This window comes from Papaver somniferum, chromosome 3 (genome assembly GCF_003573695.1).
Source record: "Papaver somniferum cultivar HN1 chromosome 3, ASM357369v1, whole genome shotgun sequence".
Classification (NCBI taxonomy): domain Eukaryota; kingdom Viridiplantae; phylum Streptophyta; class Magnoliopsida; order Ranunculales; family Papaveraceae; genus Papaver; species Papaver somniferum.
The window spans coordinates 59,899,677-59,913,017 of NC_039360.1; the positions used below are offsets into that span (position 1 = coordinate 59,899,677).

Below are 13,341 nucleotides of genomic sequence, written 5' to 3' on the forward strand. Positions count from 1 at the left end.
GCTTGAAGAAATCTATATATGGGTTGAAGCAAGCCTCTAGGCAATGGTATATGAAGTTTGATCAAGTAATATCCTCATTTGGTTTTGTTGAAAATGTGGCAGATAGGTGCATTTACCTGAAAACTAGTGGGAGCAAGTTTATCTTTTTGATTCTCTATGTTGACGATACCTTGCTTGCTACTAATGATCTTCACATGTTGTATGATACTAGGAATTTTCTCTCAACTAACTTTCAGATGAAATACTTAGGAGAATCTTCTTATGTTCTAGGCATAAAGATAAACCGTGATAGAAACAAGGGTTTGTTAGGTTTATCTCAAGAAACTTACATCAATAAAGTTCTCAAGAGGTTTGAAATGCAGAATTGTGCAGCGAGTGAAGCACCTATTGTTAAAGGTGATGTTATTAACAAACTGCAGTGCCCAAAATCAGATTTTAAGAGGACCTGTATAGATTCGAAACGGTATGCATCAGCAGTTGGTAGCTTAATGTACGCCATGATTTTCACCCGCCCAGATATAAGCTTTGTGGTTGGTATGTTAGGACGCTACCAGCACAATCCAGGAGAACCTCATTGGAAGGCAGTAAAGAAAGTGTTCTGATACTTACAGCGAACAAAGCATTTTCAACTTGTTTACCGAAGATCAAAAGAATTGGAAGTCGAGTGTTATTCTGATTTCCTAGGTTCGGATAGCCTGAAATCCACCTCATGCTATGTTTTTATGTTCGCTAATGGTTCTATATCATGGAGAAGTGTGAAGCAATCAATTCAGGCTCAATCAACTATGGAAGCAGAATATATTGCTTGCTATGAGGCAACTACTCAAGCTGTTTGGTTAAGAAACTTCATGAGATGCCTTCTTGTTATAGATTCAATATCTAAACCTATGAAGTTTTACTGCTACAACTAAGCTGCAATAAGTTTTGCTGAAGACAGTCAAGGAACGGGAAGAGTGAGACACATAGATGTTAAGTATTTCCTGCTCAAACACAAAATCAAGGATCGAGAAATTGTTCTTTCTCACGTTCCATCTGAACGCATGCTTGCAGATCCCATGACTAAAGGTTTGAGCCCTAAAGTGTTTAAAGAGCATGTTGCATCTATGAGTGTTGTTAATCTCTTTTAATTATAAAACTGAAGTATGTATGTTTTTTGGTTGCATATATAATCAAATCAACTTCAGTTTACATATGAACATCTCTTGTTTATTTGTTGTTATTGTTTTGTATTGTTGTAGTGTCTTAAGTGATGCATTGGCAGATCTCTATTGAGATCAACAGTATGTTGTAGTCTTCTGATGACATTGGCAGATCTTTTTTGAGATCATAAGCATAATGTAGTCTCTTGAGTGAGACATTGGCAAGCCTTTTTGAAATCATAAAGAAGTCGGTTCTATAAGGCATAAAGAGATTTCTTTTGGGATATTAATTTTAATGTCCTTAGTATGCCAGTAAAGATTAACTCGAGATTGATAACCCGCCTAGTTTTCTGATTATGGAAATGGTCTATGTATCTTTTAAATGGTATGCGGGTCTTCATTGTCGAAATCTAACGTATTGTTGGTCTTGAGGATAAGGTTATACATGACAGTTTACTCATTGGTTAAATTTATTGTTTTCTAAATTTGGTGGCCGCCTACAGTTTACAATTTGCTAATCCATGTCTGATTTTGAAATGATTTTCTGAAAAACTAAAAGGTTTTATTGCTAACCAAAGTGGGAGATGTTAGACTTTGTGTTGGTTTAGCAATAAAACGTGCTTTGTGTTTTAATTAATCTGGATTAGCATTAATACTAATGAGTGAGTAATGCTATGTATTGTTTATCTTGTTTTTAAGATAAGGAATGACATATTGGTTGATATCTTATATTGTAGGACTGTTTTTCAACTTATGATGGTAGGTTGATTGACACATGTTCTACTTAGCATGAGGTGGACTCCACTCTAAATCTTGTTTAAAAAGAAAACTCATTCCATCATTCAAGAACAAAAATAGATAGAAGTGGAAGTTTATTTAATTGCAGTAAACGCTAAAGTTTACAAGCTTTCATGTTCTACTTTTTTCCTACAAACTAAGGTATGTACTTAAACTTCCTATCTATTGACATGAAGATATAGAATATGTGATCCTAAAGCATATAAAGAATAGTCTATTAGCAGGAACTGTTAATTATGTTTACAAACAGCTTGTTTATAGCTAATAAGAATTTAGTAAGCATGATTAAGGAGCTGATTTCTAACAACCACTACTTAATTAAAATTAAAATAAGTCGGAGCTAAAAACTACTAGAATAAAAGAAGTAGAGAGAGCCGACGAGAGGAGTTAGCTGAGGGCCTGAGAGAAAGAGATGGTCAAACAAATTCGTTTCCCACTCTTATCAATACTACTCATCATCATAATTTCCTCTTCAATTCTTCCATCATCTTGTAATCCACAAATCACTAAATCTCCCAAAATAAACAAAGTTTGCATAATAGGTAGTGGTATTTCAGGTTCATCACTATCTCATTTCCTTAGAAAGTATTCAGAAGATCGGAATTTAATCGGTGAAATTCATATTTTTGAACGGAATGGAATTGTTGGAGGAAGAACAGCTACAGTTACTATTGGGGGAGATACATTTGAAGCTGGTGGATCTATCATTCATCCGAAGAACTATCATGCTTTGAATTTCACTCATTTGCTTAACCTGAAAATCAAAACACCCTCTGATGGTTCTTTGGGGATTTGGGATGGTTCTCAATTTCTCATTAAAACCCTTGATAATAAAAATAACAGAAAACTTATTTCTCTTTACAATTCTTTCCGCTTGTTTTTCCGGTACGGGCTCTCCCTCCTCAAAATGGATCCATTCATAAAGGTCTGTCTGTCTATTTATGTTTTTATTTTTGTTGTTAAATTTTAACATGAATTTATGAATTTTGATTTCGGTTGTTTTTTTGTTGATGTTTCAGACTATGCTGGGTAATTTTTTGAATTATTACACTGATCTTGAATCTCGACCAGTTTTTGAGACTGTGGAGGAGATGCTGAAATGGTCAAAATTATATAACCTAACTCGTGGGACTCTACAAGAGGAGTTGATTGAGGCTGGCTTAGCTCCTAAACTCATATCTGAACTCATTACTGTAAGTATCTCCTCATATTTATCCTACTTCTTAATGTTTTGCTTAGACGTTTTCCTTACCTCTATCATCATTCTCAAACCAGTATCACTACCACGACCACCAGTCACCACTACTACGTGTGCTCTACACACCAGTCAAAGAACTCTCCATGTGGAAATGAACATAATCGTAGAGCTTTGAGCATTCTGATTATACTAGCTCAGACTACTGAGCACCTGTTCTTTTGGTTCTGCCTTTTCACTTTGCTTCAGTTTCGGTTTTGGTCGAGGGATTATCCACCTAGTAGGGGCAATACCTGCTTTCGTGTTTATGCATGCAGAGGTCGCTTATACATTACTCAGCTTGTATTTAGAATGTGCTTGTGCCAATTCTCTACCTGAAATCAGGTAGCTGTCATGTTCACTATGTACTATTGGCATCCTGAATTAGACCTTTGGATCTGAATATCTGATAGCTTGAGTGCGAGGTGGTTAAGGAATGTGTTGCCGACCCGCTCGCAATATTTGGTTCTGTTCTTGGACCCTCGTGCAGGCTTTCATGTCTCTTTTAGTGTGAAGAAAGCGGTAGCATTTAATTTAACACAATTCCTTCAAAGAAAGCATGTTTTTTGAATGCTTCGCTTCTAGATGGCAGTGGTTTCCTGCTCTTATTTAATTATTCATATGCTTGTAAGTTCATAGAATTTCTTTCTAGCTGGTAGGTTATGCAATGTTATGATTTGATTGATGATCTACTTGTAGTTGTTAAATACTATCAGGATGTGAATATCCTGCGAAGTATCTTATTTTCTTGTATGTACATTGATTAGTGGCTTGAAGCACGTTCAATGTTTTGCATGAGGACATGTAGACCAAATAAATTCATATGAGTTATATTTCTTACGGATTGTGATTTATAGTTCTTAGAATTTAAAGTTTTTTTTTTTTCTCTGACACATTCCGCGGGAGAATTTAAAGTTTATGCGTTGCTCTTGTGTATAACATATACTCAATAAGTTTTCCCTTACAGGAATATGTTTTGCTAGATAGCCAGAGATTGATTCAATACCATTTCTTTCTGTATTTTGTAGAAAATAATGTTTAGACAAGCCCAATAATCCAAGAGCTGTATATTCGTCCTGCTTGTGGTGATGTTGTATAATCCCTACTAATGCATGGGTTCCTATGTGTGCAGGTAATCACAAGAATCAACTACGGGCAGAGTATGAGTATCAGTGGCCTTGCTGGAGCGGTTTCAATGGCAGGGAGTGATGATGGATTATGGGCAGTGGAAGGAGGAAACTGGCAGATTGCTGCTGGCCTTATAAAGCATTCAAATGTTACATTACATCTCCATGAAGAAATTGAATCTGTTTCCCATATCGGAGGGAGTTATGAGTTGAACTCCACCACAGGGAATACTTATTCCTGTGGAGTAGCAGTTGTTGCTACACCATTGGATGAGGTTAAAATCCGCTTTTCCCCACCAATCTCAATTCCTGAAAGGAGGTTACAACACACACATGCTACTTTTGTTAGGGGCATCTTAAACCCTGTGAGTACAATATTCATTCTTCGTCTTACTTAAATTGCACCATGTTGCTGGTCATTTGAATGAAAGTGATGTTTTTGAAGGGTTATTTTGGAATGAATTCGGTCGTGAACATTCCAGAATGCGTGGGCACCATCGAGGATCCCAGCCTACCTTTTACCAGCATTTCTGTTCTCAAGAAATACAGTGAAGACGATATGACTTACAAGATTTTCTCTCGTGCACCCATGGAAGACACATTACTTGATCAATTATTCAGGTATAGTTTATGTATTTATCTGTCTATCCCATCGTTTGGTTAGTGGCTTGATAACTATCTCATAGCAACGTAACGGCGCAAATTCTTAGTCACAAACTGGTTGTTCTGATATAGAGTTCATTGCGCATTCTAATTGCTATTTCCTGATGTCTACAGAACGGTGAAGGAGGTGATTCGGATAAACTGGGGTGCATACCCTCACTACCATGCACCTGAGGTATTTTCCCCATTTGTGTTGGATGGGTTGCATTTATACTATGTCAATGCCTTCGAAAATGCAGCCAGCACAATTGAAACTGGCGCTGTTGCAGCAGAAAATGTTGCGCGGCTCATATTATCACGTTGCTGTGGTCACACATCAACTTCGTCGCATTTGAGACAGTTCGTTTCTGAGGTACATGTAGAGCTGTGAAGGAGGTGTATATACATGGACATATGGATAGATTTGGAATTAAACCTGTTCCTCTGACTCTCTGAGTAGTTTTTCATGTACAGGGTATTATAAGTTTGCTCTGGTTAAGTGGGAATTTGTTGTTTTTTGTAGGCATAATTTTTCTGATAAAATGAACGTATGAGAGAGAGAGCTCAGAATGAAGAGCTCATATTTGGCAATTATATTTTATATTTTTATGACGCTAGAAAAAGACTCATATTTGGCAATTACGTAGGTTCACTTTTGCCCTTACTGCTGCTTCCCCTCAACAGTAACTGACTATGGTGGTGGTGGAGGTATTTTCCTATAAACTGGCAACAAAAGCAGCAAATCGTAAAACGGAGGTTCTTCTTAGTCTGCAGAAAGCTATTGCTGCATTCGCTGCCCACTCTTGAACTCAGCAAATACAAAGAAAAAGTGGCGACTTCTCGGACAACAGTTAAGATGAGGATCACTTAATTAAGTGCAACACAAAACTGTTACCTTCTTAAATTTAATTTCCCTGTTTTTTGGATACACACATCGTTTTAACAAAGATGCTATCACCTACTCTTCCCAATACAATCAAGGGAAAGCACTATTCTACGCTTGACACACCAAAACTTCCTAGGATAAACACTTCTCTGGAAGTGTATAAGAAGCTACCTATAATTACTACATTACAATGATGACGGTACAACAGCTCAGTAAATAACAACCAACTTCACTTGGAATAGAGAGCAAAGGTTTGCACTTCTAGCACACTGCACAAAAGAGACAGCAAATACGGTATAAGATATTATTAGAAACCACCACACTCGAAATTCCATGTTCCAACAAAATAAGATAATCAAACACACCTTCGTTATATAGCAGATAATTCTAGATAAGCATACAAGTGTCTTCATCCTTTACAGCAGCGAATCTCAATTTACGCCAAGCTTTTTCTACAACAGACTTGCGAACTCCATTGGCAATTAGAACCAGTTTGAGACACTGAAGTCTCGAAGCTTTCGCAGGTGTCTCTCCATATCTTGCCTAGTTTTAATCCATTCTTCTCTTTCTATAACTGTGGTTGGGTCAGCCCTTTCACTCTGAAGTAGGACAACCAAATTAATTAACACTTTAATAAGAGGTATGAACTATAAGAAAAGCATATCAGTGCAGATACTCACCCTATCAATAATTTTGAAAGAGTTCCCATTGTCGCGTATGATAAGCATGTCGTTCTTCCTATCTCTATCTCGTCCACCTGGAACCGTAACCTAACGAAAGCAATCAAAGCTATCACCATCAAAACAAAACAAAACAAAAACGCCTCATTCCAAAATAGCATACAGGAGCATACTAATTTATCAAACTATCTAACTGTAAGAAAGAATCATGACACATACATCCCTTAGTATCCATCTACGCTTATTGGGCATAAGAGCCAGAACGTGTCCCTGATATTCACTGCTTCCCTCCCAAACAGCCTAATTACAAAAGAAGTAAGATTTCTCTCTAATACATGCTACTAAGTAGATGGGAAGGTGATACACTTATATATCCAAGAAGATCTAATTATTAGGAAGTAACTGCCTCCAATACATGAAAAAAGTCAAAAACATATAACAACTACAAGCTATGTTAATTTGTAAGTACTATTAATTCATCAGTTCTAATTTTTAATTTTACCAAAACAAAAAATAGCAGCAGAGTCGAATAAATGGCTCGTGCAAGCAAGTATACAGGCAAATAAATGGTTTCGGCAAGATTAATATTCTTTTGAAGATCACCAAGACACACCATCGTATTATAGACGAATGAACTGAGAATTCCTAACAATAGGTTATGACCCAGCTGTTTTCACCCTTCTATTAAGCAAGAAAAGGAATCCAGGTGAACTTTAGTCCACATTAGAGGTTAACAAATAAGCCATTAACTTTTCACATTGTTTATACTATATATAGTCATTCCGAGATTCCACATGCCCTCCTCAAGGAATAGACAGGATTTTCATCTAGCCGAAGGAAAATAAAGTAGTACATGTTTTCTTAGTGATCTACAAAACTAGCCCTGATTCATCGTCAACCTTTTGGTTAAACTAGAGAAACATACGATAGAAACAAGATCAAATTGCTAGCTCCAGTGTACCTTCCTAAAGTAATATCCTTCACAAATAGAAATATACCTGATCCATATGACAGTTTCAAAATGTTGAGGGGTTTAAGATAAAATAAACACATTATGCAACAACAATTGGTGCTGAAAGAAAATCTGTCAGGAAAATGACTGACCAGAACTTTTGCTCTGGTGATTGACTTTGTCTTTGAGTCGATAACGTAGATTTCTTCAAAATCAACAACGAAATCAGGGTCACCTGATCTCCTATTTCTGTAGTGTTTTGATAAGAAAACCTGTTACAGAAAATTCCAGAACACAAGAAACCATCATCAGCACCAAGAATATCCAATAATACATCCTAGGTCCTAATGAGATTTTATACGAGCTTGTACAGCTCAGAGAAAGGTAAGTAAACAAACTTGGAGAGCAGCAACTTTCCAAAAGTAAAATACTTAGCGAATTCTAGAATTAAGGTACTAAAATAGATTCAAAGGTTTCACGAGCATTCATGATTTAGAATAACTAAACATGGACCACTTGGCAGAATGACTGAGTTCAAAATGAATTCATTTTGATAACTAAAAAGCAATATATCAACTCATAAGCACCAATATACTTGTATGAGATGCTGGATGAATGACACACCAATACAACTTTTTAATCCAGAAGTTCTAGTCCCACCATGTAAGATGAAACTAGGCAGCACACAGTCCAGAACAATAATTGTTTTCAAGACCATCTGGGTGCAGCCTTGAAAGTTGAACTCTAATGGAATGTGAAACCACAGCAAACAAATATACTGACATTGCCATTTCTACTATTCCCCTGCTCTAATGGTATCCTTGCCAGTTCTGACACATCTTTTTACTTTCTCAAGTAATTATCTATATTGATTCAAACATCTCAACATAATCTAATCCTTTCTTCACAGAAAATTCCCCTGCTCTAATGCACCAACCCAAAACGAAATGCATGGCCACATCCTCATCAAAAGAATACAAAATTGTATCACACGATCTTTGAAAAGACAATGTAAAATCTTATATGGGTTCCCCTTGCGACATAACCTTTCTTAGTTATCCTCTCCGTATATAACTTGATTTATAAATGCACAAGTTAACCAACATGGATTACTTTATCCACCTTCCAGGACAGGCACGCCCTGTGATGATTTGTTTATCCGTCAATAAAACACTTAATTGATTTAAGCATTTGGCAAGCACCAATTTTGAGGGAGAGAATAAGGAGGAAGACTGAAAACTACATATTTATTCGAGAATAAGGCTGCAAAGTCACTTATCAGCCCAGAACATCCTAGTTTTCCAGAAAATTCAAAGGCAGAAGAGGAGATATTTCTATCTTATAGACATTCTTTCTAATTTCCTCCCCTACTACATTCCTTTTTTTAAGTGTAACAAGGATCTCATAAAATCTTAGCATAGTTACCCACTGAAACAGTAAATGGACAACAAATATTAAAATAAATTTATAATCAACTCCACTTAACACATCAATACTATCTCACGCAAATAGCCAAATACTACAAGAAATACATGCCACATCCTAAAGAGGTATAGTTAAACAATACCTTCGCAATTTCCCTTTCTGACTTGTACATTGGATCACGAGGTGCGTCAATTGGAGGCTCAGTCACATTGTAGCATCCATAATCGCTTTTTGCACATCGAATATACTACCATTTCAACAAGAACAAAATGCAAGGAAACAAAAAAAATGTTAATAAACTCTTATCCTTGAAGGAAACTCACTCTACCCATACATCTTGCATAGTAAAAATTTACCTTCTGTGGCATTGGTGCTAAAACCCTAGGGATTGAATAAACATCTGTATCTGGAGGCGTTACATACATCTGCAAAAACCACAAACATCAACCAGGGTTTAGGGTTTAAACATTGAAACCCAAATTACCACACAGAAATGACTAAAAACATTCAAGACTAATTCAAAATGAGAGAATTCTCACCTCACGGAAATCATAGACATCATTATCAGGATCAGGAGGTTTCCTAATGAAAAAATCACACTCTAGTAAACAAATCTTATGGAATTCTTGTTCGTTAATCCTATAATCAACAACCATCTCAGAATCCCAACCTTGTGTAGAAACAAAGCTCTTACTCTGTTCAGACATTTCAATTTCATCCCCACCGGTAGAAGAAGTAGAAAAGGGTGAAACAGTAAGAAGATTTTCATACTCTACATCGTAATCTTTTTTGTTATCAACTTCTTCCATTTCTTCATCTTCCATATCATAATCATCTGGACCTCCTCCATCTGCATCTCCATCATCAGCTCTAACCCTCAAATCACGGAAAGTGGATGGTTTTTTAATTGATGATTTAAGAGGCTGAAATGAGAGAGATGAGTTTCTGAAGAGAGAAAAGGAAGTAGAAGAAGATGAAGAAGAAGTAGAAGCAGAAGAGACTGTGAAGGGTTTTGAAGGAATCGGAGCTGAAGGGAGAAGAATTAGAGCACCACTCATGGCTTTTGCTGCTTCTTCTACTTCCCAACTTGAGACATGAATATCAGATAAACTATATGAGTGAAAACTACTGTCAAGACCCTGAAATATTGTCTTTAATTACATTCCGGCCCTTTTAAATGAATTCTTTAATTAATACTACAAAACTTTAATACCTGTTATTGTCAACTCCAGAACTTAAAAAACTTTTCTGAAAGCACATCCCTCAACTCCAAACGGATAGGCCTGTCAATGGATACCGATTTTCAGTTAGCCGATACCGATAATCCGTTAGCCGTTACCGCTACCGTCCGACATAGCGGTAAACGGATATCCGATACCGATAAGTTAACGGATAATCCCTTCTTAACGTAACGGTAGTGGAACCGTGCATTTCCGTTAGGTTTAGTTCCGTTATCCGCTAACGTGCGTATTGCACGTGTAAATTTTTTCACTTGTGTTGTGTTTGTGTATCGTCGAAAATAGAGATGGAGTCATGGAGATGTCTTTTTCTTTTCAGAAAATATGATTTTTTCTTTTGCTAGAAGCCTAGAACATCTGAATATTTGTATGTCTGTTTTTGTGTGTGTGTGGCATGGATTTAGAACCTGTTTTGTTGGATTTAATAGCTGATATGTGTTTTTAGCCTATTTTTTGTTTGTACCGGATGGTAACGGATAAATATCCGTTATCCGGTAAATCCAACGTAACGGCAACGTTTTTGATTTTCCTATTTCCGCCGGAACTTAATGGATAACGGATATCCGCTAATTTTTAATGGCAGCGGTAGCGGAAGAGACAATATTCGTTACGTTAACATCCATTGACAGTCCTACAAACGGAGGATGCAAACTCAAATTGTACAAACGGCTAACGGATTGAAGCTCTAGTTCACTTGCAATATCTAATTGCTTCCACATTCTACTGCCCTCTATCCCCTCGTTTATCGGATTTGTTTCGAGTACACTAGTACAATTTGGCATTTGCCATGACAAAAATGGAACATCCACGAATCCAAATCTGTTCACACTCCTCTAACGGGTGTATATTTCATATATTTTTCTGATTGGTTGATTATTTAACTGATGGCCCCATTACCCTCCATATTTAGAATCATGACCCTCGTTACATAACTCCCTAAATTAAATCAAGGATAGAGATTGAAATGTGAAATATACACTCGTTAAGGAGTGTGCACGAATTCGCACTCGAACAGCCACCCTGCCGGCCAAAGTATTTAAGTGTAACAACATCTCTGGAGGAATTTTATCATGTTAATAAAGCTTTAGATTAAGTCTGTGACGAAGTTACCAGGTTAATTTGCATTTCTGTGCGTACCAGTCCGAACGCTGTTGTAGAGTTATGTCTCTCAAATACTTCAATACAATAACCATGTCACATGCTTGACTTGAAACTAACTAGATATTACAGGACAAGACCAAAGTTGGATGTTGACATGACAATTACAAATGAAAACATGGGACAATCATATGTAAAAGTACTTGATTGAGTATATACTAGAACCACAATAGATATATCTATATGACTTCAATTCCTTCTCTGAATCTTTACTGGGAAACCACCTTTCATTTTTGAGGTTAGAAAAGAAACAAAAACGGGTTCAAGACCAGTTGCTTCTGCAGGACCACTTGGAATCGTCGTAATATTTCCACAACTAACATATTCATATGTAGGAATGCCATCTCTTTACCCAAACAAATCCTAGGACATGCCTGAAACACTGGATATGTAAAGGAATCCTTGGCCACAAAATGTGATTTTCCAGTGGCTTTGTCATGAGTGATCTAAAAAGAAACAAACTGAAGCAAAATCAAGAAAGTGAAAATGTTGCCATCTATGCATAATTAATCAGAAATCTTTGCTAAAATGATAAACACGAACTTTGATAGCAACATTTCGACGGAAGCTTTCAAAAGAACTACATTAACCACATAATATTAGCATCACAAATCAGAATCTATGGCTTAGTACTTAACTCTTTAAGCCTTCCCTTTACATCAAATCCAGAAAAAAGTACCATCAAAAAGAAAATACCATTCACATATCCATTAACATGATTAGCAAAATGCCTCTTGAACTAAACAGACCAAAATTGATCTAGAAGCATCAATCAAATCTATGGCTTTGGTTGGAGAACCACACTAATGAGATTCTCATAAATTACTCCATAGACACGACTATCCATTCCATCTTTTCCTGACACAATTCTGCCTTCCCTTTGCCTTCCGTCTTTGGAATTAGGTTCACAATCATCCAAATCTGGGTATGATTCACCTTCCCCCCACTGAAACTAATTCTGCAACCATGAACCATTACCCATCTTTCTCATATCAATGAATATCTGCCATACACTAACCATTGGCTTTTCATTCTCACCACCATTATAACTAACAATGATATCACCATAGTCTAGCTTTTTATTTACATTTGTACTAATCAAACTATCATTCCAACAACTAAAGGCTGAATGACAAATACTACCACAAGAGAAACACTTATAAGATAATTTCTCATACTTAAAAGGCACCCACAACAACTTATCATCAACACCATCTTCATTCTTGGGAAGACATAACCAACACCCACCAACCAATCTTTTCTTCACATTAACCATAGCCTTAATCCTCAAAATAGCATTGTCATTATCATCCCGATCCACTTCAACTCGCACAGCTTCAGCACCAAATACTACTTTCCCAATATCAAAACCCAGTTCCAGAGACATCAACTCAGGAGGAATACCATGAGCTTGAATCCAAAATGGACTAGTATGAAATATGTCCAGATCTAATGACAGTGGAACATAAGGACACCATTCCTATAACACTAGAAGATAACCTTGACAACCTAGCACCCATGGTCTCATACCCATGGCCCATTCTTTGTCATATGAATACTTAAAACTGAAACGCAAAATCCCATCTTCAAGCTCTTTAATGGTGTAGTCTTTGCATTTGATATAACCTCTCCAAGATTGTTTTATATCTCTAATAGCTTCTACAACTTTATTATATTTGTCTCTTGGACTGTTTAATACTTTTCTAATGAGAGTTACACGGAGTATACGTGTCTTGGGAGGTTGTTGGCTTATGGTTTCTGATGCTTCTGTGTTGACGGGATCCATGGTATCCAGGGTGGTGGTGGTGTTTGTAAATGGATTTTGGGTTTACAGTTCAAGTTTTATAAATGGTTTCAAAGGGTGGGTGGGATTTGATTAATGCTCGCTGAAAATTTACAGTGGACAGCGATAGTTGTATTGCTGTAAAATCTAATCCCAAAGATACTTACTTACGTGGGTGAGCATGAACCACACACGATATACAATGAAAATGGAGCTGAATCAATGTCCTCTCCTCAGTGGGTCAAACTAGGCCAAACTGTTATCAACGTCCTACAAAGG

The 13,341-nt window shown here is 36.7% G+C and overlaps 2 protein-coding genes across 2 annotated transcripts; one reads left to right on the forward strand and one right to left on the reverse strand.

The window, feature by feature from the left end:
- Window positions 1–2,082: 2,082 nt before the first annotated feature.
- Window positions 2,083–5,867, forward strand: LOC113356270 (farnesylcysteine lyase-like). The gene is made up of 6 exons (XM_026599361.1): window positions 2,083–2,862; window positions 2,957–3,130; window positions 4,304–4,663; window positions 4,744–4,919; window positions 5,076–5,313; window positions 5,588–5,867. Exons 1-6 carry the CDS (start codon window positions 2,350–2,352, stop codon window positions 5,660–5,662), a joined length of 1,536 nt encoding a protein of 511 aa, XP_026455146.1. The 5' UTR covers window positions 2,083–2,349; the 3' UTR covers window positions 5,663–5,867.
- Window positions 5,868–5,869: 2 nt separating this feature from the next.
- LOC113359487 lies at window positions 5,870–13,065 on the reverse strand. Its single transcript, XM_026603109.1, has 11 exons — window positions 12,810–13,065; window positions 12,298–12,728; window positions 11,959–12,018; window positions 11,654–11,725; window positions 9,423–10,022; window positions 9,240–9,308; window positions 9,026–9,130; window positions 7,611–7,730; window positions 6,507–6,596; window positions 6,192–6,425; window positions 5,870–6,095 (listed from the first exon to the last, which is right to left on the reverse strand). The coding sequence occupies exons 1-10, from the start codon at window positions 13,063–13,065 to the stop codon at window positions 6,309–6,311; spliced, it is 1,920 nt and encodes a 639-aa protein (XP_026458894.1). The 3' UTR covers window positions 5,870–6,095; window positions 6,192–6,308.
- Window positions 13,066–13,341: the final 276 nt, after the last annotated feature.

Bases quoted from the DNA above. Each gene is read 5' to 3' on its own strand.
- LOC113356270 (XM_026599361.1), top strand. From the start codon at position 2,350: ATGGTCAAACAAATTCGTTTCCCACTCTTATCAATACTACTCATCATC. The intron at 4,920-5,075 runs GTATAGTTTATG...TGATGTCTACAG, and splicing joins TTACTTGATCAATTATTCAG to AACGGTGAAGGAGGTGATTC. The intron at 5,314-5,587 runs GTACATGTAGAG...GCAATTACGTAG, and splicing joins TGAGACAGTTCGTTTCTGAG to GTTCACTTTTGCCCTTACTG.
- LOC113359487 (XM_026603109.1), bottom strand. From the start codon at position 13,065: ATGGATCCCGTCAACACAGAAGCATCAGAAACCATAAGCCAACAACCT. The intron at 11,726-11,958 runs GTACTTTTTTCT...GTTTCTTTTTAG, and splicing joins ATGGTATTTTCTTTTTGATG to ATCACTCATGACAAAGCCAC. The intron at 9,131-9,239 runs GTAAATTTTTAC...TTGAAATGGTAG, and splicing joins TAGCACCAATGCCACAGAAG to TATATTCGATGTGCAAAAAG.